Source organism: Sarcophilus harrisii, chromosome 1, assembly GCF_902635505.1.
Source record: "Sarcophilus harrisii chromosome 1, mSarHar1.11, whole genome shotgun sequence".
Taxonomy (NCBI): domain Eukaryota; kingdom Metazoa; phylum Chordata; class Mammalia; order Dasyuromorphia; family Dasyuridae; genus Sarcophilus; species Sarcophilus harrisii.
In genome coordinates, this window is record NC_045426.1 from 673,388,286 (window position 1) to 673,415,776 (window position 27,491).

The 27,491-nt window shown below is 40.2% G+C and overlaps 1 protein-coding gene and 1 long non-coding RNA gene across 5 annotated transcripts in view; one reads left to right on the plus strand and one right to left on the minus strand.

Moving 5' to 3' along the window:
* The window catches only part of INSR (insulin receptor), a 145,884-nt gene that overhangs the window by 22,796 nt on the left and 95,597 nt on the right, over positions 1-27,491 (plus strand). For all 4 annotated transcript variants that reach the window (XM_031956153.1, XM_031956000.1, XM_031956066.1 and 1 more), the window contains exon 2: positions 43-594. In XM_031956153.1, coding sequence (XP_031812013.1) covers positions 43-594 — 552 coding nt within the window. The remainder of the gene's footprint in view (positions 1-42; positions 595-27,491) is intronic.
* On the minus strand, positions 7,979-15,005 carry LOC116422079. The gene is made up of 3 exons (XR_004232674.1): positions 14,791-15,005; positions 13,850-13,980; positions 7,979-8,457 (listed from the first exon to the last, which is right to left on the minus strand). It is a non-coding gene; the product is annotated as an uncharacterized LOC116422079 (long non-coding RNA).

Genomic DNA, 27,491 nt, shown 5'->3' on the forward strand with positions numbered 1-27,491 from the left:
TTTTGGTAAAGTGCCTTCCTTGTCTTCTCTTTCCCATTGTAGTGTGCCCAAGTATGGACATTCGGAATAACCTCACACAGTTGAACATGTTGGAGCACTGTTCTGTGATTGAAGGCAACTTACAGATACTGCTTATGTTTAAGACAAAGCCTGAAGATTTCCGGGACCTCAGTTTCCCCAAACTTACCATGATCACAGAGTACTTACTACTCTTTCGAGTGTATGGACTTGAGAGCCTCAAGGACCTTTTCCCTAACTTGACGGTCATTCGTGGATCCCGCCTATTTTTCAACTATGCTCTGGTCATCTTCGAGATGGTCCACCTCAAGGAGATTGGCCTCCACAGCCTGATGAACATCACCCGTGGGGCTGTGCGCATCGAGAAGAATAATGAGCTGTGTTACTTGTCAACCATCGATTGGTCTCAGATTCTAGACTCAGTGGAAGACAACTACATTGTGGATAACAAAGATGACAAAGAAGAATGTGGGGATGTCTGCCCAGGCGCAGTGAAGGGAGTCAACAGCTGCAAATCTACGGTGATCAATGGCCAGTTTATTGAGCGGTGCTGGACCCACAACCATTGTCAGAAAGGTAGGAACCAGGGTCGAGTTCTTTATTGTTATTCTTGAAGGGTGGTGTGGTGAAAGCAGAACCAGCCTTGGACTTGGGAGTTGGCTCAAAACCTATGACTGCTATTTATAGACTTGGATATTCTTTGATTTAAGTTCCCTCTCTTCCCTCCAGCTCTGATGTCCTAAGTTCTAAGAGCCTTCCTAGCTCTGACCTCCTGGGTTCTAAGGACCCTCCCAGCTCTAATATCCCATGTTCTTTTTTTTTATCTTCATTTCTAAATATTTCTCTCCATGATTCTTTTCTTTCTTTCTTTCTTTTTTATTTTTTTAATTAACTTTTTATTGCCAGAACCCATGCCAGAGTAATTTTTTACAACATTATCCCTTGCACTCACTTCTGTTCTGATTTTTCCCCTCCCTCCCTCCACCCCCTCCCCCAGATGGCAAGCAGTCCTATACATAACATCCCATGTTCTAAGGGCCCTTCCAGCTCTAACATCCTCTATTCTAAGGGTCCTCTCAGCTCTGACATCCTGTGTTCTAAAGGTCTTCCCAACTCTGACATCCTTAGTTTTAAGAACTTTCCCAGCTCTGACTTTCTGTGTTCTAAGGACTCTCCTAGCACTCTTATTTCATATGCTATAGATTATAATCTGACAAAATCTTCTCTTTCTCAGGAGTATTTGTGACTTAGTGGGAAGAGTGTTGGACTTGGATCAGGAGAAACCTGAGTTTGAAAGCCAAATTAATCTTAGCAGTAATGGGAAGTTTGTTATTTCCTTATTTTGTCCCTTTGTAAAATGCCTGTGATAATAGTTGGAATGCCAGTCACTCAGGGCTGAGAATGTACAATGAGCTGATTTATGAAAGGCGATTTACAAATCTTAAATCAGTACTTTATCTGAGTGAGTCATTGTTACTATAACTTTGGCCAGTCTTGTGAGTGCATCAATAAATCCAGCATATTCAATCAGTATTATTATTAAGTACCTACTGGTTGGAGCTAGAGTAATCCAGAAGACCTGAGTTCAAATTCTGCCTTTGACACATCCTCTTGGCTTGATGCCCTTGAGCAAATGATGTAATCTCAGTGCTACAGGCAGTTCTTCTAAAATCATTGTTATTGAGGAGATGCTAACTCAAAGTATAGAGGGATTCCTCTTACTGAGAGCTCTTTGTACCAGTGAAATCACAAATCCAACCAACCTTTCACCTTTCCCTTTTAACCCATTTATTTGTTGCTGGGAGACAAGTGCAGAGATGATAAATTCTATAATCCTTCCCCTCAGGGAGTTTACAATCTAATTGCTGAGGGGAGGGATTGGGGGAAATACAGAATAAATAGGATACAGACCAAAGAATCATCCAATATGCTCTTGGGAAATTTCAGGAGAGAGAAGGAAGAACCTCATTTTCTCCAGCTGAGATTCCCAGGAAGAGGTAATAGCTGAGCTGAGAGAGGAGGTTTATAGCAACACCCAAAGAATAGTGAGTAGACTAATTCAAAAATTCAGAAATCTAGAGGAAGATCAGGAGGCAGTACCAAATGCAGGTGGGCTGGATTTTAGTAATATAGAATCAGGCTGGGGAAAGAGAGATGGTGGCTGGATTCTGGAGGACATTTAATATTGGGATAAGAAATTCCTGTTTTCTCTCAGGGGAAACTGGGAGCTACTGAAGGTGCTTTAAACAGAACAGACTTGTATGTGAGGAAGATTATTTTTTGATGGTTGTTTACAGGCTAGATTGGAGAGGGTAGAAGCTGGAGGTGGGGAGGCCAGTCAGATGGAAGCCTCAAATGGACTCAATCATCCTTTCAGCAAATATTTATTGATGCCAGCTGGGATGCAAATTTTTATTGGCTTCAAAGATATGGGAGGTACCCTTCTCTCTAGGGACTTGTTGAGAATTATCCTGGCACATATCCTCTGGGGGCAAAAAAGTCTGTTCCTACTTAAAGGGGTGGTGTGAGGGCAATGGAGTCCCTTGGCCAAGACTAAGGACGCCACAGCACTAGTCCCACAATCAACACATAAGGCCCCAAGACCTTAGTTAAGACTTTGGGTTTTGTTGTTTTGTTTTTCTGGATGTCAGTTTCCTCTTTTTAAAATGGAGATATAGGCTGTACTGAATGATCTAGAAGGCCCAGTCTCTGAATTCCGTGATCCCAACTTAACAAGAAGGTGTTGTGGAAGGGTGAGAGGATGAGGTATTTTTGTTTTTCTTTTTACCCTTAATGTTTAGCATGGGACCTGGAACTAAGTACTGAGTGCTTAATAAATGCTTATTGTTTGTCAGTATGAGGGTGTGATTGGGTATGGTGTGTGTGTGTGTGTGTGTGTGCATGAGCATGTGCTGGGACGAGTCAGCAATTTCAAGCACAAACTAAAAGCATAGGATTTGGTGTCTTGAAAAGGGATTCTATCTGTTGATTTGGGTTTTTAAAAAGAGTTTTTCTTTTGCTGGGATTCTCCAAGGTGATTGTGTAATAGATTTAACATTGAAAAAATTCTGAAAAATAAAATACTAAATACATAATTAAAAAAAAAGAAAAGAAAGAAAATCCCCCAAACTGTGAACATAGTAGAGGTTAGGGAGTAAGTAAAGGGGCACTGAAGATTTGCGGTTTACTCTTTAAGAAATGCAATTATTATAATTTTAAAAGTAGTTTTCTACTTTTAAAATTTTAAAAACTTTGAAAACTTTAAAAAAAGTTTTCAGTAGACCTCTATGCTTCTTGGGGAAAAAATTACTAAACTCTTTAGCTTAGCCCTTAAAGCCTTTCACAATTTGGTTCTAGCTACTTTTCCAAGCATATTTAACATCATTCCCTTTTATGAATTCGATACTTGAACCAAACTGGTTTCTTCTGAGCTCAACATTCTGTGCCCCAACTCCATGTTTTTTGCATAGCTAGCTCTCTGTTGTTGCCTTAAATGCCTTCATTGCACTCCTTCACCTTTCCTTAAAGGCTCAGCTCTTGGGGGGCCTTTCTATGAGATAGCTTTCCTGGGATAGCCTTTTCCTTTGTTCTCATGCTCTGTTTTTTCTATCCTGGGCTCCCCCCAGCAGGCTCTTTGGAGGGCAGGACTCTTTTAGCTTTTGGTCAGCCTCTCCAGCACCTAGGACAGTTCTTGTTCAGGTGTGATAAAAGGCCTGTTGGGTTGGATTAAAAAGGAAAGTTGGATTTTCTGATGATTCTTTTACTATTTACTGAAGATCAGTGTGGACTTATATGTGGTCTAGTGGCCAGAGATGACTCTGGGGGTTCCTAGCTCCAGCCACCTGTACCCCTCAATCAGCCACTGAATGAGCCCTTGAAAGGACTTCTGGCTGAGGCATGGGGAGATGTGACTGTGTTTCTTGCCAGGTTTTGTTTGTCACTGATTTAGTTAATCGACAGACATTTATTAAGTGCCTCATGTGTACCAGGTTATGTGCCATGTGCTGAGGATACCAAGAAAGGCAAAAGATCCTTGTCCTCAAAGAGCTCCAAGTCAAGAATCTTCAAGGGTTTTGTTGTGTTTCTCATTGCCTCTCTTCATCACAACTAAGAATCCGTTTGTTTGTTTTGTCTGAGTCAGAGAGTTTATTTGTAGAGGAAGCTCATGTTGAAATTCCTCTCATGGATCAAGTTCTGCAGTTCATCTGTAACATTATTCCTTGGAATTAAGTGACTTGCCCAGAGTCACACAGCCAGTATGTCTCTGAGACAGAACTTGAACCCAGGTTTTCCTACTCTCGGGTCCAATTCTACATCTTCTTCTCTATGCTGCCTCTCAACCATTTAAAAAAATTGTCTCTTTTTCCTTTCAGTTCTCTTGCTTTGGGGATTGGCAGTATTAGTCTGGGGTTTGAAAAATGCCCCTGGCATTTTATATTTGCTTATCTAATCTTGGCTTCTGAGAATATGGTCTGTTTTCCTCTGAGCTCAGAACACACGTCTGTGAATTGTTACGGAAGAGCATGGGCATGCACACACTTGAGTGTCCCTTGAACACCTGCTCAGGCTCCTCAGGCTCTGTTGGGAAGCTTGGTTGTTTTAGATTTGTTCAGAAGTTGTGTGTATGTGTGTGTCTGTGTACATGTGTGCATGCATGTGCAAGTGTATTGGGTGAAAGGAGTGTTGGGACTGTCAGTCTCCTGGAACTAGATAGTGGAAGATAGCTGTTCTTTCCTGAGCCTACTTGGTAAGTCTTTTAACCTATATCTCCTGGCCCTTGGGTGCCCAACCTTCCAGTTGAAGTTTTGAAAGACTCTAGACATCCCTGACCTTTTACCCCAAGCTAAGCTAAACTGGGTCTCGAGATCCACTCAGTCCTCATATGAGTAGGACTTGAAAGTTTATAGAACATTTGCCAGCACTGGAAAATTCATTGTGTGCTTATTGGTTCACTCTCTAGAATATAAACTCCTTCAAGTCAGGAACTGTTTCCTTTTTTTGGTCTTTTCATCTCCAGTGTCTTTCAAATATCAAATGACTGGGAGAGTGCTGAAATGCCTTATTATTTGCCAGTTAGTGTGAAAGACACTGGGGATACAAAGACAAAAATGTCCTGCCCTCAAGGAGCTTATATTCTACTAGAGGATTTGGTATCTTGTATATGTACACAAATAAGTATAGTACAAGGAAAACTGAGGTGGAAAAGATTGCACTCACTGTTAGATGTGGAGGAAACAGAAATCAGGGTAAAATTCCTGGAGGTGACCCCATTGCAGAGGAAGATTTAAGTTTACTTTAAAGACAAACTTCCTAAAATAAGACCTCTTAAAAAGTGGAATGGTTCCCCTTCCTAGATAATGAGTTTTCCAGGACTGAAGGTGTTTAAGTAGAGACTGGATGAATTTTTTTAGTGGGGGAGAAGGGAGATTGTAGACTGAATTCTTGTTGGGTTCGAGTTGAACTGAATTTCCTCAGAGGTTTTTCCAACTTTTTTTTTTCTTTATTAAAGCTTTATTTTTTAAAAACATATGCATGGATAATTATTTTGCCCAAATCTGAAGATTCCATTGTATGCTGTGGGTAAAGGAAAGTGAGAGTTTCTCGATTGTTATGTCAAAAGGGAGCATCAAAGGGAGATTGATGATGAGAGAGTGTCTTAATCTCTGGGTGATACATAGGTTAAGTATAGTTGGTGATTATGTGGATGGGTGTGTGCAGAGCAGCCGGGGCCAGGCTAGGGTCATGGTGACTGCCCAGTTGGACCGAAGGTGTGGCATAGATGTTAAGGGTGGAATGGGACAAACCCAAAAGCTAAACTGACCCTGAACCAGAGTTAGAAGAGGATTCTGGGAAAGTGCAAAGGGATTCTGGGAAAGAGGAGTAGAATTCCAGTGGGATGCTGGAGGAGGGGAAGTCACACAGCAGCAACTCTCAGCCCAAGATGACACTTGGGTCATGTGGTGTGAGTTGATCCTTAGAGAAACAAGGTTGATTGACTCAGTAAACAAAAAGTCAGCCAATGAGTCTCCTTATCAGACTTTCTTTACTCTAAAGATTTGGTCTAACCTTTGTGTACTCAAATTAGAGAGGCAACTAGGTAACACAGTGGGTGGTATGCTGATCTGGAGTCAGACCTGAATTCAGATCCCACTTCTGACACTCATTACCTGTGTGACCCCAGACAAATTATTTCCTCATGTGTAAAATGGGATTAATGATAATAGCCACTTCTACAATTGTGACACTCAAATGAGTCAGTATGTACAGAATTTTAAAGTAATAGGTATCAATGATACTATTGTTTTTATTGCTTACCAATTTGGGGAAATTTTTAATGGATTAGTTTTTCTTTTTTTTTTCAGAAAAATGTTTTAAAATATTTCAACAATAGCTTTCTATTTTCAAAATACATGCAAGGATAGTTTTCAACATTCACTCTTGCAAAACCTTGTGTTCCCAGTTTTTCTCCTTTTTTTCCCCTTTCACCCTCCCCTAGATAGCAAGTAATTCAATATATGTTAAACTTGTGCAATTCTTGTATATATATTTCCACATTTATCATGCTGCACAAAAACAATCAGATCCAAAGGGAAAGGAATAAGAAAAGAGAACGCAAGTAATTAAGAAAAGAGAAAGGAAAAATAAACCTAAAAACGTGAAAATACTCTGTTGTAATCCACATTTAATCCCCAAGGTCCTCTCTCTGGGTGCAGATGGCTCTCTCCATCACAAATCTATTGGAATTGGCCTGAATCACCTCATTGCTGAAAAGAGCCAAGAATGGATTATTTTTTTCTCTGTGAATAGATGTCCTTTTTATAAAGTTTACTAGGAGATAAGAGTATAGAGCAAAGAGAGAGGGAAGGTGGAAGCTACAATCAGAATTGATGGCAATCATTTGAAAGTCCAGGAATAGATATCTGAGTGGGAATAGTCGAGAAGGCTCTTCTTCCTCACCGCTTCATATAAGCAGAATTCTAGCTTTTCTAAGAATGATTTTGAGATGGCACAGTGAGTAGAGTATGAGTCTCCAAATTAGGAGAACCCAAGTTCAAATCTGGTCTCAGACACTTAACACTTACTAACTCTGTGACCCTGGGCAGATTACGCAACTCCAACTGCCTTGCAAAGCAAAATTTAAAAAAAAATGATTTTGATAGAATAAGTTAACTTGACATATAAAGAAAGAGGCTTTCTGCATCCAAAGAAAGAACTAATAAATAGAAGTATGTATAAAATAATTTTACATATATATGTGTCTGATACATGTGTGTGTATACATATATATATATATATATGTATATGTATACACACACACACACACGCACACAGACATTCACACCTATTTGTATTTAATGGTAGCCATCTCCAGGGTGAGGAGAGGAAGAGAAGAAAAAAGGGGGAAAAAGAAATTTGGACAACTTTATTATATATTTAAGAGGAATAGTAATAGGTACATAATAGATTTGCAGTTGTATGTGCAATCATCTTTTCTTATTATACTGCTATGGAAATGCTTGTTTTATTCCATAAATTAAAAAATAAATGAATTTTAAAGTTTCCTTTGGGCTCAGTTCCTACTGGAACTCTATCCTGATCTTTCCCACCCTCTCCCATCCTATTGATTTTAAATATCTTTAAATTTCCCTTAGGTACATATCTGTGATTCCCCCTCTCCCCCCCCCCTCCATAGACTGTAAACAGTTCTCTTTTTGTTTGTGTCTCCATTGCCTAGTGTGGTACATAGTAGGCACTCAATAAATGCCTTTTGAATGCCTTGATGAATGAATGTCTCTGACTCTCAGGCCAGCAGAGCCCAGGGAGGCCAGCTTTTTGGCTGGGGCTCAGGGCCATGTCCTTATGCTCATGTTGGCCCTTCATCTTTACTCAGAGATTTGATTACTCAGAAGGGGTTTAATAAAGCAGAATGACGACTGATTTTATTTTGAGGAAATGGCTTTAATTTCTCAGTGAGTGGACTCTGGCGTCCTCCTGTTTTGATTTTCTTCCTGCCCTAGCACCCTGCCTTATGGTACCATGGAATTAACTTGGCCTGAGCCCTGTGGAATTTGTGACCCTTTGAATCTGGGCTGGGCTGGGTGCACATTTACCTTTGTACTGTTTATGAAGGGTTTGCAAAGTAAATGAATGCGTGAGCTACTTACTGGGGCTTGTTGAGAAAGTGAGTTTGCAGGTGTAATTACCAGGACTGTTTGCCTCGCTCCCCACCTTTGCTCTGCTGTGTTCCCCTTGGACAGGCGAGTTTCTGTGTTTTACCTATTAGTTTTTTCTCTACCAACCTCATAAAACCTCAGCTTTCCCACTTCTAGAGAAAGAGACCCGTTTTCTTCCCTTTCTCTCTGGTCTGTGCTATTGCTGAGGCTGAATCTTGGATGGAAGGGATCTGGGTGATTCCCTCTCAGAATCATATTAAAAGCACTGAAATAAAACACAAAGAATTATAAAGGGAACCATCTTATATTAAAATCAACATTATCAAAATATTAAAAAAAAAACAAGTTTGTAGAGCCAGGTTAAGAAGCCCTGCTTTGGATCCTTAAAAACAAAGTGGATAGAGCACCAGTTCTGAAGTCAGGAGGACCTGAATTCAAATATGACCTCAGTCACTTAATAAGTCTTGACTGTGTGACCCTGGGCAAATCAACCCCAATTGCTTCAGCAAAACAAATAAAACAGTAGAAAGAAGATGCTTCAGAAATCTACAATCAATTGTCTTTAGAATTTTCTCTCTTTTTTATTATAACTTTTTATTGACAGAACATATGCCTGGGTAATTTTTTACATTATCCCTTGCACTCACTTCTGTTCCAATTTTTCCCTTCCCTCCCTTTACCCCGTCCCCCAGATGGCAAGCAGTCCTATACATGTTAAATATGTCACAGTATATCCTAGATACAACATATGTGTGCAGAACCGAACAGTTCTCTTGTTGCACAGGGAAAATTGGATTCACAAGGTAAAAATAACCCGGGAAGAAAAACAAAAATGCAAGTAGTCCACATTCATTTCCCAGTGTTCCTTCTCTGGGTATAACTGATTCTGTCTATCATTGATCGATTGGAACTGAGTTAGATCTTATCTTTGTCGAAGAAATCCACTTCTATCAGAATAAATCCTCATACAGTATTGTTGTTGAAGTGTATAATGATCTCCTGGTTCTGCTCATTTCACTCAGCATCAGTTCGTGTAAGTCTTTCCAAGCCTCTCTGTATTCATCCTGCTGGTCATTTCTTACAGAACAATAATAGGGAATCCATCTTAAAAATTTTTTTTTATTGACATCTTTTTATTTTTTAAATCAGCTATATATTTCTCATTCAATTTCTCTTATCTCCTCCTTCTCAAAGAACTGACCCTTATAATAAAAAATAAAAAGAGCAGGCAAATGTAGCAAAACCAACACATGGAAAAATTCTGACATATGCAGTGTTTTATATCCATAATCCCCCGCTTCAGCAGAGGAGTGAAAGAAGTACCTTTTCCTGTATGTAGGGGCCAAGAAAATGAGATGCAAAATGATTGTATTGTAAGAAGTGATGAGTACAAATGGTATCTACAGAGAAACAGGGAAAGGTCTCTATGAATTGATACTGAGTGAAGGAAGTAAAATCAGGAAAACAATGTAATCAGCAACTGCAACAATGTAAATGAAAAAAATAAAAGAAATGGGATAGTTTGTAATACTAATGATGCAGCTCCCCCTGAAGAAGAAAGGGAAGAATGTTCCTACCTCTTGTCTTTCTTTGTCTGATGCGGAACTATGGATCTGGAACATTTCACCAACTTCAGTTGGGATGTTGGTTAATTTTGCTTTTTTTTTTTTTTTCTTAAATTTTTTTTTTTTGTTACCATGGGTGGCTTTTTAGGGAAGTAGAAGGATGTATTCAGGAAAAAAAAATAACATAAAACCAAAACATATCAGTAATTTTTTTATAAATGATATGACAGGGCAACTAGGTGGTCCAGTGGATAGAGCACCAGCCCTGAAGTCGGGAGAACCTGAGTTCAAATATGGTCTCAGACACTTAACATTTCTTATCTGTGTGATCCTGGGCAAGTCACTTAACCCCAATTGCCTCAGCAAAAATAATAATTATGATAATGATGATGATGATGATGATTTGAATTAGATTGTCTCTTTATCTTCTTCTAGCTCTAAACTCCTATGATCTGTGAGGTTTTATGGGAATGAAGGAACACGGATGAGGATAAGAGATCAGAGAATCACAGAATTTGAGAGCTGCAAGCATCCTCTGCCATTTAGAACAATTTATACTTGAAAAGAATCCACCCCATCACATAGCCAACAAATGCTCTCATTGCGGCTTTTGCATGAAGACCTTTGATGAAGGGGAGCTCACCAGAAGCAGTGAGCTTCCGGCACTAGCCCATTTCTACTTTTGAACAGCTCCCATCTTTGGGAAAATTCTCCTCACCTTTGAGTCTAAATTGGCTTCTTTACAAACCCTCTGCTACTGGTTCTGCCCTCGGGGGATAAATTGAACAAGCCTAATCCCTCCTTGTATTTACAAAGAGGAATTAGGAATTTTTGAATGTTTCCATCCACCTGTGTTAGAGCAAAATCATACTATCCTAGAATTGAGTATTTCAAGTACCTCAGAGTTTATCTGATCTGACTTTGCCCTGTGTTTTTTTTTTTTAGAAATGGGGAAGCAGTTTGCTCAAGGTGAGTCATACAGGTAGTGTGGAGCAGAGCTGGGATTGGAGTCCATACCTTCTGATTTCCAAACCTGTGTTTTTGCTGTGCCATTTAATTCTATCCCAAGGATATCAGCGTTAGTCCCTTTTACTCATTCTGTAGAGAATCATCAACTTGAAAGGAAGCAGAAATCTCCAATCCCAAGCAGCCTTCGTGACTTTAAAAGTTACAAGGTCCTCTGGGGCTACCGTGGGAAAAGTGAGGTTGGGGAAGCTGTCCCATACCCAGCATGCCGTGGACGTCAGCCTGTTCTGTGACTCACAGCTGCCATGGCCCAGTGGGATTATCAGTTGTATTCTTGGGTAAACAGTGAAGGAGCCGGCCAGTACTTCCATATGGAAAGCCCCAGGTTTCCCTGGAGGTTAGTTATTCACCCTTCAGGGAGTTCTGTCATCTTCATGTAAACCTTCTGAGGAGGAGATTCCCTCACCTGGATTATAAGCCTTTAGCCTCTGTCCAGGGTAGTATTGGAAAATTGGAAGAGACAGATGTTCTTTGTTTTCTTTTTTGGAGGTAATGAGGATTAAGTGACTTGTCCAGGGTCACACAGCTAAATACGTATCTGGGGCTGGATTTGAACTCAAATCCTCCTAATTCTAGGACCAGTACCCTATCCAGTGCACCACCATATGTCCCCAAGAGATGGATTTGCTAGTTTATTCACATCCATCAAATAATCAGCAGACATTTATAAAATGCCTTCTGTGTGCATGGCATTGTGCTAATCTCTGGGGTACACAGAAATGAAGCAGACCTTGACTTTGCCCTCAAAAAGTTTCCATTTTATTGGAATGGAAACTCCACAAATCTACAAATATAAGTATTTACAAAGACAGATACATGGTAATTTGAGGGCAGTAGGAAAAGGTGATAGGAGACAGAGGACTCAGGATTGGAGTCTCATGTACAAGGAGGCTCTTGAGAACCAAATATTCTCACATCTGTGTCAGAGGGACTATGTCTTCTCTCTCACTATAGGCTCAGAAAATGGAAGGATTGAAATTATAGTAGACTTCATTATTAATAAAAATAGTAATGAATAGCTCACATTTTTTCTGTGCTTCAGGGTTTACAAACCAGTTTGCCTCTAATGATCTCCATAAGGTAAGTAAGGTTTCTTCCATTTTATAGATAATAAACAAATGATTTATGCAAGTTCACAAAGCTAATTAGTATCAGAGCCAAATTTCAAATCCAGATTTTCTGAAACTAATTCTTGAGTTTGTTCCATGACAAGACAGGTAGGTGGTGTAGTGGATAGGGCATTGGCTCTGGAGTCAGAGACCTGAATTCAAATCCTGCTTCAGATACTTAACTGTGTGACCCTGAGATCTTTTAACCTCTCAGCTGATTGTGAACTGGAAGATCTTCAGAAATTAGACTCTAGTCTACATTTGAAGTGCCATAACCCAGCAAATATGGGGGCCGGGGAGAGAAGCTATCCTTTCTTCCATGAGCATGAGATAGTTGTGGTCCCTGCTCCTTGTAGGAAGGATTTATCCAAACTTGAGCTTAATTTTTTCCCAGGGAAGGTTTCCCTCCCCTACATCCCACCTTGCCCCATTTCAGATAATAGTGAGGGCCTCTGGGTAAGGTGTGGAGCAGCTTCCTGTCTCAAAATTTAGGAAACTGGGGAATTCTTACTTTTATTCAATATTCTCATATCACAGATGGGAAAACTGCTACACAGTGAGAAGGAAGGGACGTGTCCAATGTCACACAGTAAGCTTGTGGCAGGTATAAAATCATACAATTCCAGATCTGGAAAACAACTCAAGACCGAACGGTTCGTCTAAATCCTTTCATCTTACTGATTGATAAATTGAAGCCCAGTGAAATGAGGAGATTGACCTGAGGTCATTGAATGAGTCCATGGCAGAGCAGGGGCCAAAAGTTGGATCTCTCTCTCTCTCTCAGTCCAGGATGATATCCCCCATCCTGTGAAAGGGAGTTTCTGAGGAATCGGAGAAAGGCAGACGTACAGTGTTCATGGGAGGGTCCCCCAGTCCTGCCCTGCCTGGTGAGGGGGCCTTACACTTTGGACCTTGGGCCTTTTGTATCTCACCAGCCCACTTGGCTGTATTCCCAAGGAGGCTCGAAGATTCTGCAGTGAGTGTTCACACCCCACCCCCCCATACACACCCTGTCATTTGCTTGTGGGTTTGTCCCAGGGAGTCGGCAGCGCAGGCTGTGCCAGGACTAAAGTCGATGGGCGGTTTGACCTGCTGCACGAGCCCTGGCATGGACTTTCTGGCTGCATTTCCGGCCCTCGTTCAGAAGCTGACAGATGCTTCTGGATGTCTAGGAGGCAGCGTGGGGCAGGGCTCAGGAAGTTGGGATAGGAGCCCCACTTCTGCTACTGACTCCCCAGAATGATCTTGGACAAGTCATAAATGGAAGGAAGAGACCTTGAAGCAGTATAGGCCAACCGGTTCCTGGGCAAGATTTTGCTCTGCTACATCCCTGATAAGTAGTGGTCCAATCTTTGCTTAAGATTCTCCAGTATGCAGGAGCCCGCCCCCTCCCAAGGAAGGCAGCCCATTCCGCTGCTGGACAGCACCAATTGTTAGTAAGTTTTTTCTTTATATTGAGCTGAAATCTGGCCCCCTGCCATTTATACCCATTTCTTCCATTTTTGCCCTTGGAGGCCAAGCAGAATGAGTCTAATCTCTCTTCTCCAGCCCTTCAAAAGCTTGAAGACAGCTATCGGGTTCCTTCTATCCACGCCCAATGTCCCAAGCAGGTCTTCTCTAGGCTAAATGTGTTATGTCAATAAGTATTTACTAACTGCCCATTGTGTACCAGGCATGGTGCTAACCACTGAAGAAAAAAAAATAACTTCCTCAGTTTCTTCAGATTTTATTTATAGGGCATAATCTTGGGGCCCTCCACCATCCTGTTTTCTCTTCTCTGTTTGCTTTCTAGCTTATCATTGCCCTTCCTAGAAATGGCCTTCAGAATTGAGCGCTACTCTCAAGATATGGTCTGGCTAGGAGAGAGGACTTTCCCATCCCTCTGACGATACCCTCCTGGCGGGGAGAGATAGCTGTGGCCCCTGCTTTGGGAAGGCCGACCATACATGCAGCTTACCTGAGGTGATCCTTGCCAGGTGGTGAGCCAGTGCTCCTTGCAGAATGATTGGAGTTAGCCCTACAGGTCCATTCTTTACTGTAGTCTCTTACCCACAGGACACTGGAAATGTCAGAACTGGATCAGATCACCTTCATTTTATGACAGCAAACATAAGATTCAGAGAGAAGATATTTCCTTAGGGTCATAGCTAGAAATAGGGACTATAATCCAGGATTCCTATAATTCCGGGCTCTTTTCATTATACCCTATGTGTTTGCCCTACCTTCTTCCACTCTATCAGGGAATCCTCACATGGGTGTTAAGTAGTTGTTGAACAAATTGAAGCAGACCAATTAGTAGGGTGGAATAGCCAGGGCTTTGCCTTGACTGCACAATTTAGAGGGTATTTGAAGTTCTCTGCATTGGACAAACAACAGAAATTGTTAGCGCTTAGTTCATAGTATAGTTCCTAAGTGATGGGTTGAAGTGAGTTTTCCCTGTGCTCAAAGGATAATGCCTCCAGCAGCATCAACCTTGTTCTTGTGATTTAGTGTCTGTTGTGTGGTGCTTTGTAGCTTGCCCAAGGCACAAAGTTTTCTTGTTAAAGCTCTGAATGGATCCACATATTGGTTTTTTTCCCCAAGGATATCTCTCTGTCTCTACTTCCCAACTCTTATTACCTTTGCTATGCCTGCTTTCCTTGCTTGGCCTGATTGTATCAAAGGTTTAATTTTCACCTTCCACTCTCCAGCCCCTACTGTGGGGCTGTTCCTCTGTCCTGTGGCCACAAATTTGACTCCTACCAAGTGTTCTCTGGCCCTGTGACGTTGTCAGAGCGTTGACCTCATGGGCATTAGGGGAGTGATACATTAGTTCATATCACAGAATCTCAGAGCCTGAAGAGTTCCATCTAGCTCAAATGGAACACCAAAAAAAAAAATCCCCCGTGTACAACATACCTGAAAAGTCTTTTTTTGGGAAGTCTCTTAGATGGAAGGTGTGAATGACTCTTCCAGGGGAAACCAGCCCAACATTCCACATGGATTACCCATCCATCAGCACACCCTTCATCTGTTTTCCTCTCCATCTTCTCACCTATTCTGTATAGAATGAAGTACTTGGACTTTCTCCTGCCACCCAGTGATCAAACAGTCAGATCTGGCAGTTAGTTTGGACCCTTAAAATAGAATGTTAAAAAGGTAATATATAAAAAAACTGCATATACGCTTTGATCCAATGGTAAATATTAGATCTATTTCCCAAGTCAATTGGGGGGAAAGGATCTATATGTTCTAAAATATTTATAGCATCTCTCTTTGTGATAAGAAAGAACTGGAAATTGCAGGAATGCTCATCAGTTGGGAAACGGCTAACCAAGTTGTGCTATATGATTGTGATGGAATATTATTGTGCTATAAAAAATGAGTAAGGTGGTGTAGTGGATAGAACACCAGCCTTGAAGTCAAGAGGACCTGAGTTCAAATCTGGTCTCAGACACATAACACTTCCTAGCTGTGTGACCCTGGGCAAGTCACTTTACCCTAATTGCCTCAGCCAAAAAAATAATAATGAGTAGGTTGATTTTAGAAAAAAACTTGGAAAGACTTGTATGAAATAATGAAAAGTAAAATGAAGGCAATCAAGAGAATGTTGTCTACAGTGACAGCAAAACCAAGAACAACTGAACAGCCAAGTTATTCTGAGTATTATAAAGCTGAAATCACCTGCAAAGGACCTATGAAGGAAGATGTTATCTACCTTTAGAGAAATAACTGATAAATAGAAGTTTGTACAATATGGTTTTACTTCTATTTATTAAATTTTCTGTAGTGAGGGATGAGAGGGAGAGGACAGACAGTCTGAAATTTTTCCCCTTATTTTTGTTGTTTGCATTTTTTCCTCTTTTTTTCTTTCACTTTTTGATCTTATTTTTCTTGCACAGCATGACAAACATGGAAATATGTTTAGAATTGCATATGTTTAACCTATGTTGGATTTTTTTGATGTCTATGAAAGGGGTTGGAGGGAAGGGAGGGAGAAAAATTTGGACCTTGCAGAGGTGAATATTGACAACTATCTTTGCATGTATTTGGTAAGATAAAAAGTTATAAAAATAAAAAAAAAATCTAAACCAATTCCTTCATTGTACATATAGAGAAACTGAGGCTCATAGAAAGGAAGGATTTGTCTTCTTACGGCTACTTTTTAAGGAGCAGGGCCAGGACTATAAAACCCACATCTCTCAACCCTAGTGCTGAGATTTGTTCCCTTTCTCTCACCCCTCTCCTAAGGCTTCTCAGTATAAATAACTATTCCATTCCCTTTTATCCTGGTCTCAGTGGGCATCCCTTCATTAAGGCCCTTCATCAGTGGGCTCTCTTTGTTTGAAGACCAAGATGTTTGTTCCCATCCATCCCCTGGGCCCACTGATTACCTTGAGAACTAGTCCCTTTTGCTGAAGGTCTGAGCAGCTGGCAGCCACTTTAATGTTTCCTCTGGAAGGAATAGATTTTGGCAAGGGGTAATTTTGTAAATATACTCTTCAAAGTGCAATTTATGATGTAAGAAAGCCCATTGTAAGGGGCTGTTTCCATGCCTCCCCCCCCCCCATTCCCCTCAGCTTTTGGGAGGAAAAGTACTTGGTAAGTGGAGTCTATTATTAGTGGAATTGTTTAGGGAGCTCTTAGCTACATTATGAAGTTTGTAGAGGAACTCATTGTGTCCTAGAGGAAATTGTACCAAGCCCTTCTCAGTTCCTAACAATAGCTGGTCAGAAGGTCATTGACTGAATTTCCTAATAATCTCCTCTTTTTGTGTGGTAGCTCCCACTAGACTAGTGAATGAGCTAGTGAGTAGACCTCGGGTGGGGTTGGGGGGGTGGCTGGGTCATTGATATGAATCTTCTGGGCATGAGACAGTCTGAGGATTGGAACTGCTCCATGCCGAGTTGTAGTGGATAGGACACAGCATCAGGAGTCGGGAGGATTGGGCTGGAGGACCAGTTCTGCTATCTGTTTGCTCTGTAACCTTGGACTTGACACCCACCTTTTGTGGATCTCAGTTTGTCCTTTCTAAAGTACTGAGATTGAACTCGTATCAGGAATTCTCATGCTGGGTTAGATTTATTTCAGAGGATTTGTAAATTTGGAAGGGAAATAAGTTCCATCTTTATTTTCAATTTAACATTTTCTTTAATTATTTAAAAAAGATTGTTTTCAGCAGGAGTCATTCTATTCTTCAAGATTGAGGATGCACACAAAAGTCAAGAACTTTTAGACTTAAATTATCTATAAAATGAAAGAGTGGAACAAGATGACCTCTGAAATCCCTTTTAATTTTTATTTTTTTTGTAAGGCAATTTGGAGTTAGTTTTGTAAGGTAATTGGAGAGCTAGTTAAGAATCTGAGGTGCGATTTGAACTCAGATCCTCCTGACTTCAAGGCTGGGGCTCTATCTACTGTGCCATCTAGCTTCCCTATCTTTCAGCTCTTTATCTAGGATCTGATGCCCTGGTAAATAGAGTACCTGATAATAGAAAACCTTAGTTTCTTTCTCTGTAAAATGAGAAAAAGAATAACTGCAGTATCTCTGGCAATAAGCATTTCTTAAACACCTATTGTATACCAAGACAAAATATGGGTCTTGCCCTTAAAGAGTTCCTATTCCAACTGGAAAGAACACATACAAACTCCATCCCCCCCAAAACAAAAATATACATTCAAGATTGTTGTTCAGTTGCTTTTGATCACGTCCTACTCTTTATGACTCCATTTGTAGTTTTCTTGGCAAAGATATCAGAGTAGTTTGCCATTTCCTTGTCCAACTCATTTTTACAGATGAGGAAACTGAAGCAAACAGGATTGAGTGATTTGCCCAGGGTCATTTGACTAGTAAGTATCAATTCTTCCCAAGTCCAAGCCCAACACTTTATACACTGCTCCACCTAGCTATCCCACAGTTAAGATACAAACACATTAATGTCCATAGGAAGGCACTAGCAATGGGGGTGACCAGGCCAGGCCTCCTGTCTGAAGGTAAGGTTTGAGTTGAGTCTTGCAGGAGACAGAGAAGCCCAGAAGCAGGGATGAGGAGAGAGAGAAGAAATAAGGAGAGAGCCAGAAGTCCCCTGTGCTTTTTAAAGGGTACAAATGTCAGTTTTGGGAACAAGTGGCTTACACAGATTTATTTCTTTGCCTCTCTGGGGAATCAATTTCTTCCTCTGTAAAATTAGGGGCTTGAATTAGTTGCCTCTAAGGTCCCTTTTAAGCTCCAAGTCTATGAGTCTTTGATTCTAGTCCAAATCCCTACATTTTATGGTTGAGGAATCTGGCTTGGCTTCCTTGTAATATGACTGTGTAAACCCCAAAGTGTCCTCCAAAGGTCAGCTGTCATTATTATTGAGGCAATGTGGACATACTACTTGACTCTGACACTGGCTGTGTGACCACCACATGTCACCTAAACTTTATGCTACTCTCCAAGACCATCAATTATCAGTGGATCATGAGCTCCCATGGAAGGAATTGTCCCATTGACAGTCATGTATGTGCCTTTGATATATCAACTCTTTTGTTATCATTGCCTTATGAAATCAATAGCATCTCCAGGCCTTTGTAAAATGCAGGTGATAATCCTTGCCCCAGTGGGATTCTGAGGAAGCTCCAGGGGAGATCACTGGATAAGAAAAGCTTTTCAGAGTCGGAGAAATGGGAGGAATTATTATTACTATGACTATGGAAATTGAGAATGGTTCACATTATTCTGTGTGCTAAAGTTTATAGAAAACATAAAAGATAACAAAAAAAGAAAAGTTTGTTCCTATCAAGAGCCCTGCCAGTGAGGTAAACACATTAATCTCCTTATTTACAGATGAGGAATTGAGAGAGTCATAAACTAGTTGTCAGAGCAGAGACTTTCTGATTCTCTCTGCTCATGAAAACTATAGGCAAATGCGGTACAGGGCGTAGCTCATTTTTATTGCTCTTCACTTTATTATATTTTGCAGATATGCCTTTTTTTTTTTTTTTAACAAAGTGAAGATTTATGGCAATCTTGTGTTGAGCAAATCCATGGGTGCCATTTTTCCAATAGCATGTGCTCACACCCATGTCTCTATCACATTTCAGGTTTGTAATATTTCAAACTTTTTTATTATTATCTTACCAGTTATGAAGATCTATGATCACTAATCTTTGATGTTACTATTTTGGGTGCCATAATCCCACCCATATAAAATGGTGAACTTAATGAATAAATATTGCTACGTTCTCACTGCTTCATTGACCTGCTCTGGTCTCTTTGCCTTTCCTTGGACCGTCCTATTCCCTGAGACATAACAATATTGAAATTAGGCCAGTTGATAACCCTATAATGGTCTCAGTGTTCAAATGAAAGGAAGAGTCAGAGTTTTGTTTTTTTGTTTTTTGGCAAATTTCACTGCTTTCTTAGTTTTTCAAATCGCCACAGCCACCCTAGCTTTCAGCAGAAACTGTCACCCCTGATCAGTTAGTAGCTATCAGCGTTGAGGCAAGACCCTCCACCAGCAAAAACACAATTCAGATGATGGTTAACTGCTTTTTTTTTTTTTTTAAGCAATAAAGTATTTTTTATTAGGGTATGTACATTGGTTTTTTTAGATATAATATTATTGCACACTTAATATTGTAGATGTAACTTTTATATGCCCTGGGAAGACAAAAAAATTGTGTGACTTGCTTTCTTGTGATATTCACTTGATTGTGGTGATCTGAAACTAACCTAGCAGTATCTCTGAGATATGTCCATACAGATTCTATTATGGTAAGAAAAGCAGAGGGTGTTAGGAGATCAGGTGAGAAAAAGAGCACTTTTTAAAAAAAAGATTTTGAAAGAAAAGTAAGAAATTTGTAGCAGGAAATAAATAAGCAGTACAGATTGGTGAGTGGGGCAATGGTTAGATAAAAGCAGCATTTGAGGAAGATTGATTTGTACAACATGAGACCAGTGATCAGGAAAGGTAGGATTTAGATCACTGGTGCTGAAATGTAGGGAAAGAGGAATGGATGCCAGTGGAGGGCGTGTTTTGGAGACAGAATTTGGCTAGAGTGGTAAAGGGCTCTGTCAGTGAAGGGAGGAGGAAGTAAGCATTTATATAGGTGCCAGCCACATTGCTAAGTGCTTTACAAATGTCATTTCATTTGACTCTCACAGCAGCCCTGGGAGATAGGTATTACCAAGAAGCCCATTTTCTAGTTGTAGAAACTGACACTTATTAGCCTCAGATGGATCCTAGGCAAATCACTCCAATCTCCTTCAGCCTCAGCTTCCTCATCTGTAAAATGAGAATAATGATGTATCTATCTTACAGTATTGGAGACAAAATGTGATAATATGTGTAAAATATTTTTTTAAACCTTAAGAAATCATCATCAACATCATTGTTATTATCCTCATAATCTAGGGATCTAGGTAAAGAATGTTGGGTTGGAGTCAGGGGCTTGGTTTCAAATCTTGCCTCTGCTATTTGTGTAACTAACTTCTCTCAGATTCCATTTCCTCATCTGTAAAATGAGGTACTTGGGCTCTCTAAGGTCCTTTCTAAATTTAAACCTACAATCCTGTGTTTCCCTGATGATGCCAGGATTGAGCTTCCATAGATCACAGAGTGAATAAATGATCAGTGTGGGACTGGAAGGGGCTTTCTCAGTCTGGCTGGGCTTCCCCTCCTCCCCTTCTCTCTGTGACCCCTTCAATTTCCTTCAGGGATTTTGATGCTTAATTTAAATCCAGGATATAGCTGTTCTTCCTTTCTCTCCATTTCCCTTCCCATCACTGGGGGGAAACTCTCCCCATACCAGCTGCCAGGACTGATGTTAAGTGGGGGGCGGGGGGGATGATGACTCTCCAGGAAATCCAGGTTCCCTTAGATTAGCTTTAAGTTGTGGCCTGAGAAAACCGTATTGACATTGACCTCTTCACCAAAGGAAAGCACTACCATTTTTGAGCCTCATTTCCAGGCAATTTTGGAAGATTCCTGTGATAGTCTTACTAATTTGAGAATGAGCCCATTTCCCAGAAATTGCTCTGTAATAATTGGCTTAGAGCTTCCTCCTATGCCAGTGGGATGAGACTCTCTTCCCTAGAATGGTGTGTTTTTATAGAATCATAGAATTATAACCAGGAAGGAACCCTAGAAGTCATCTAGTCCTGTCATTTTATAAGCGGGGTAAACAGAATTCCACAAAGGAAAAAAGATTCACTCAAATTAATTCAGGTATTATGGGGCTGAACTGGAATTTGGTTCTCTACTTCCAAATCCAGTGCTCTTTGCTTTATCCCGCACTGACTGGCTAGATCTTTACGCCAACATTTTGGCCTTTCTCAGGCCAAAGTATGTAGCAAAACTTGCTGCTTACTTTTCTGAAAGAGCTGGAAGTCACCTTTCCCAGTGGAAAGTTTCTAAACATTCATTCTCCATACAGTTCACTGATCTCCGGTGGTCCAGGTAACATGTAACATGTGTATTAAGTTGTTCACAATGCTTAATGATCTTTTTCATCTCAAGCCATGAATTGGATACTTTCTGCATGGAGTGCAGATTACAGAATGGTGATTGGGTAACTTTTCAGGCATACTATAGCTTTTTCAGAGCAAAACAGAACCCTTAAATATATCTTTTTAAATTGAATTCATTTTATTGATACATTTAAATCACAATTTTGAAGGGAGAAAAAAATTCCCCCAAAAGACTGAATCCTCCTTTATAATAAAGATTTTCACTTGATACAATGTCTGCCTATGACACCGTTCGTAACATTTTATCTACCTCTCTGCTGTCAGGAAGGAGGTTCACATCAATATCCTTTCTCTGGGGCCGTCATAAATGGTTTAATTTCCTTCGTATTTATTGTAACTTTTCTTTTGTTTCTTATTTTCCTTTATATCAGTTCATTCACAGGCTTTCTGTGGCTCTCGGATTCCCTCCTATTCATAATTTCCTACTGCATGATAACATTCATATATCATTTTTTAAGCCATTACCCACTTAGCTGTTATTTGTGACTCTGTTTCTTTGTTCCCACAAAAAAAGTGCTGCTATGGCTATCTGAGGATATAATGGATCTTTATCTTTGCTTTTTAAAGCCGGACTTTATTATTTTATGTAGATATCAATGATGAACATATATTAATTATAGATGGTTTCTTCTGCAACTTAGAATCTTAGAATTGTATATAGTGAGTTTGGGCACTGAGAGTGACCTGTTCAGGGTAGAACTTAAACTTGGGAAGGCTGGTTTTTTATCTACTATGCTATGTCTCTTCCCTGAAATATTTTTAAATGGGCATCTCCATTTCTCTGTATCTCTGAGCTAATGTGTTGTCTCTTCTCAGAACTTCCTCATTTTAAAATGACATAAACATGTAACCCTTGTCCTAGTAGGATTCATTGGCTATCGATGTGTTGTTCAGAAGAGATTCAGGAAAGACCTTTTGTCTTGAAAGCTTTGATAGATCTGGGAGCTCATGATGGATATATTTTCTCCATCAGGATAGGGCCTTGCCATTCCTGTGTGATTCATATTCACACTTCCATAATCTCCTAGGGGATCATCCCTATGTGTCAGAGGCTTTTAAAAAAATACTTTTTTATTATTGTTTTCTATTTTCTGGTACATAATTTTTTAAAATGCTTATTTCTCTATGAATCATATTGGGAGAGAAAAATCAGAACAAAGGGAAAACTCACAAGAGAGAAAAAAAAAACAGAAGAAAAAGAAAAAAAGTGAACATGACATGTGTTGATTTACATTCATTCTTCATAGTTCTCTCTCTGGATGCAGATGGAATTTTCTATCCAAATTTTATTGGAATTGCTCTGGAAGTTTATTGGGATTACCTTGGATGTCAAAAGTTTTAATAAATAGTCTGTATATCTTAGAGTCAGGAAGACCTGAATTCAAATCCAACCTTAGGCACATACTAACTGTGTGACTCTGAGCAAGTCACTTAACTCTGATTGTCACCAAAAAACCCAAAATAAAACAACAACAACAAAATAAACAGTATATGTAGCCCTTGGCCTCTTCCTCTGTCTTTCCTCATGCTTTCTCTGTATATATTATAGGATCATAGACTTAGAGCTGCAAGGGACCTTGGTGATCATTTCATCTCTTTTACAGATGAGTTAATTGAGGCTCAGAAAAACTCACCCAAAATCATTTTAAATGTCAGAATCCAGTTTCTATGATTGAAAAGAGAATGAGCTTCACTCCTAAGAAAGAAATTCATTCTCTTTTCAATCATAGAAACTGGATTCCTAAGAAAGAGACCTTTGGAAAGTCATAATGGTGGGAGAACAAGGTTAGGGTATCCCTGCTTGTTTTCATTCTACATTGAGGTGTGTTTTTTTGGGGGGGGGAGGGAATAAGGCAATTGGGGTTAAATGACTTGCCCAGGATCACACAGCTAATAAGTGTCTGAGATCGGATTTAAACTCGGATCCTCCTGACTCCAGGGCTGGTGCTCTATCCACTGAGCCACCTAGCTGCCCTACATCAGGAGTTCTTAACAGAGGTAGAGGGAGGAAGAATATTTGCAAATCTGATTTTAATTTTTTAAGATGTTTTGCTATTTTAATTCAATTGGTTTTCTTTGTACTTTTACATGTTTTATTTTATGCACTTAAAAAAATAAGATCTGATGAGTCCATGACATAGAAAAGGTTGAGAACTCCCCTATTCTCTACTGTGATTTTTAAAATATGGGATTTGGCTGCTATTTTGGAAATTTGCCACCATTCTCATACATGATCTTGGGACTTCAGGGTCCTCTAACTTAAACCTACCCTGGGATCATAGAGTTATAGATTTAGGGCCAGAAGGAACCCCATTCTCATTCGACGCCTTCTCTTAAAAATCAATACTTAGTGGCCCAAGAATATTAAGTGATTTATTTGTCTAGTATGAGATTCAAACCCAGAATGTCTGACTAGAGGATAATTTCTTTTTATACTGTAATTTGTTAGCCCCCTGGAAATAAAAATATCCTTTAAAATTGTAGAAGAACAAATTCTATTGGGATAGGTTACTATTAACCAGAAAGCCTGAGCTCAGTTTATGTGAGGCAGGGGTTGATTGCAAGCTTACTATGAGTCAACAGTAGGATTTGGCAGACAAAAAAGCTCCTATTCTCCTGGGTCCCATTGAGAGAGGCAGGGTCCAGAAGGAGGAAGGTGAATTCTGCCTTACTCGGGTCACATCTGCTTAACTCGGGTTATCCTCTTCTGTCCTGGGAACTGCCTTTTGGGAAGAACATAGACAAGCTGGAAGTTGGCCAGAACAGGATGCCTATATTCTATATGTTAATTTTATATTTAGGCTGAAAATATTTTCTATCTGACGTTGTTGTCTTCTCTCTCCATTAGATTATAAACTCTTTGCTTGAGTGGGGATTGTTTCTTTCATTGTACTTGTATTTCCGACTCCATAGCCTAGTGTCTGGTACGTAGTAGGTGCTTAATAAATACTTAGTGATGAATTAATTGATTGCTTCCCCCACCGGAATGTAATTCTCTTGTGAACAGGGCTTGTTTTGTTCTTTGTACTTGTAGCTGTAGCAACTAGCACAGGGTGGACACATAATGTGCTTAATAAATACTTGATTGATGGAGAATGAACTGGTAATGATGGCACATGGGAGTTGCTTGAAGGAACTTACAAAAAGAAATCTCAGGGAACACATACTATTAGGTATTTGAAGGGTTATTGGGTAAAGGAGGGATCAGCTTTTCTTTATTGAGCCCCTGGCAGGCACAGCCAAGAACAGTGAGTTACAGAGGCTTCATATATGGAAAAGCTTCCTAATAATTGTTGTGGTGGAGTTTCTTTTCAGTTATGTCTGATTATTTATGACTTTATTTGAGGTTTTCTTGGCAAAGATACTGCAGTGGTTTGCCATTTCTTTCTTCATCTCATTTTTACAGATAAGGAAACTGAAGCAGACAGGGCTGAGTGACTTACTCAGGGTCACACAGCTAGTAAGTGTCTGAGGCTGGATTTGAACTCAGAAAAAGGAGTCTTCCTGACTCTAGACCTGGCACCCTAACCACTGGACTACCTAGTTAATAATAACCCTCCTAATAATTAAAACTATTTAGAAACATAAAGGACTGTCTTGAGGAGGCAGTGAGGGACCCCTCACTGAAAGCTGTCAAGCAAAGGCTGGTCAAAGTGTTAGATCCAAAAGGACCATCAAGACCTTTGAGCTCAGCCCTCTCATTTTTCATATAAGAAAACCAAGATCCAGGTTAAACAAAGTGCTGATGATCATTCAGGAAGTAAGATATAAATCCAGGCATTTTTTCCATTGTACTACATGAGGATGTCAAGCACAGTGTCTGGTGGCAAAATAGCCTTAGAATCATATGATCATAAATTTAGAGCTGTACTGGATCTCTTGAACCCATTCCTCTTATTTTAAAGATAAGGAAACTGAGAGATTTCTTAAAGGTTAAGCAGTATTATACAGGAAATAGTGTCTGAGACAGGATTCAAATTTAGGTATTCCCAGCTCCAGGTCCAGCACTCTATCCACTGAGCCCAAGTAGCTTACTCTGAGAATCTTGAGGGCAACTAGGATAACTGGGAAAGTGGATTCTGTTTTCTGGACTGAGTGGATAAGGACAGATTCTCGAGGTCCATGGCTTTTCCTTCAAATTGGCTCTTGAATCCTTGTTGTTTAGTCTTGCTGCCATGTTTGATGGGGTAACTCTTGTGAAACCGTGAGGGCGAGTTGCAATAAGTGGTCCTGGGGCCCACTTGGTGAAAGGGGAGCTTGGAGGAAAAACTTGCCCAGGGCTTTGTTTGCTAACAGCCCAAACTAGAACAAATACATTTCTTGGAAACCATTGGGAACAACAGATGCAGGAGAATTTGCAAGTGGGGCTTGGCTCATTTTTACCATCTCCCTTATCCTCAGATACTTGTTCTCCAAAACCCAAAACCCATTCACTGATGGTTCGTCCCTCATTGTAAACTGGAGACAACCAGGCAGGTCTGTTGACATTGTTTACTCCCAGGAGGGCAAAGGGCGGAAGCAACTGACGCTCAGGCGAGCCACGAGGGGACGTGATTTCGCGTCACTGGGATGTGTTGCCAACTTTGCTCTTTTCTGAGTTATCTCTAAGGTGGAAAGGACGTTGAGCCAGTGATCTTCTGACCAACATTTTCAGTTCCCAAACCTGAGAGAGTGCCTGGGAAAGCCTCCCAGAAGCAGGGGAAAGATACATGTTCCAATGACAGATTTTTATTTTGGATTTTTGTAGTTTTAGAAGGCACAGTTTGGAAGAGGTAGAGTGAGAGGGAAGGAGTTAAACAGGATTTTCTTCTTAGGATATACTCTTTCAGACCTTGTTACAGTGCTCAGATGTCTTTGGACAGATTTTTAACAACAACAACAGTGGAAAGAGAGCAGTGGTATGGAATTAGAAAACTAGGATTTGGATCCTACTTCTTTTAATTAATTTAATTAAATTAAAATTTTAATCTCTGACCTTGAGAAAGTTAATCCCCTTCTTTGGGCCTCTGTTTCTCCTTCTGTCAAATAAAAATTGAATTAAATGGACGTTAAAGTTTCTTTCTGTGATCATATAGGGTCAGCTAGGTGGTCATAGTGGATAAAGACTGGAATAAGACCTGAGTTCAAATCTAGCCTCAGATACTTCCTAGTTGTGTGACCCTGGGCAATTAACTTAACCCTGTGTGCCTCAGTTTCCTCATCTGCAAAATAAGCTGGAAAAGGAAATGGTAAGACTACCCCAGTATTCTGCCAAGAAAAACTCAGAGTCATGAAGAGTCAGATACCACGGAACAAGAAGACACTCCTGTTACCTTCCAGAGTTGCTGTGAATGAGAGACCATGCAGATAGCTGGAGATAGACCCAGGACACAAGCTGACTGTCTCGTCGTACCATCTTGCCACCTTAAGTTGCCTGCTCTACAGCAGGGCAAGTTCTGGGCTTTTGGCTCTGGCTTCAGAGGCAGAAAGACATGGAGCATGGTTAGCATTTCATCTTTTGGTTCTACTTGGCTCTCTTTCACCATGAAATTGGCGTTGGGCTGCTCCCATGGGCTGCTTTGGTTGAGAGACAGTGATTTAGCCTGTCACTGGATGCTTGCTGGATGTCAAGGTCTGGATTTCTGCAAATTAAAGCAGATGGTTGACAGCTTTATTTGTTTTTGGCCATTTGTAATACCCTCTGAGTCTTTGCCTGACCTCGTGCTTTTGCAGACTGAATACCTTCAGCAAGCGATAAGCCTTTTCAAACTCTTCATTTGAGTTTAGAGCTTATAGCCATGGGGTCCCATGGAGCTTTGATGAGGCAGGATGACTTTCTTTTTTCTGTCACAAAACCTTGTGCTCTGCTGGTTCCCACCCTCTCCCTGCCACCTTTTTTTTTTTTTTTTTTTTTTTTAAATACACAGAAGAGAGTTGAAGGATTAAAATTAAATAGGACAGTTATATTAGTTATAATTGTTTTTTAGTCATTTCTTTTTGTTGTGTCTGACTCTCTGTGACCCCATTTGGAATTTTTTTGATAGAGATACTGGAGCAATTTGCCATTTTCTTCTCCAGCTCATTTTTCAGATGAGGAAACTGAGGCAAATAGGGTTAAGTGACTTTT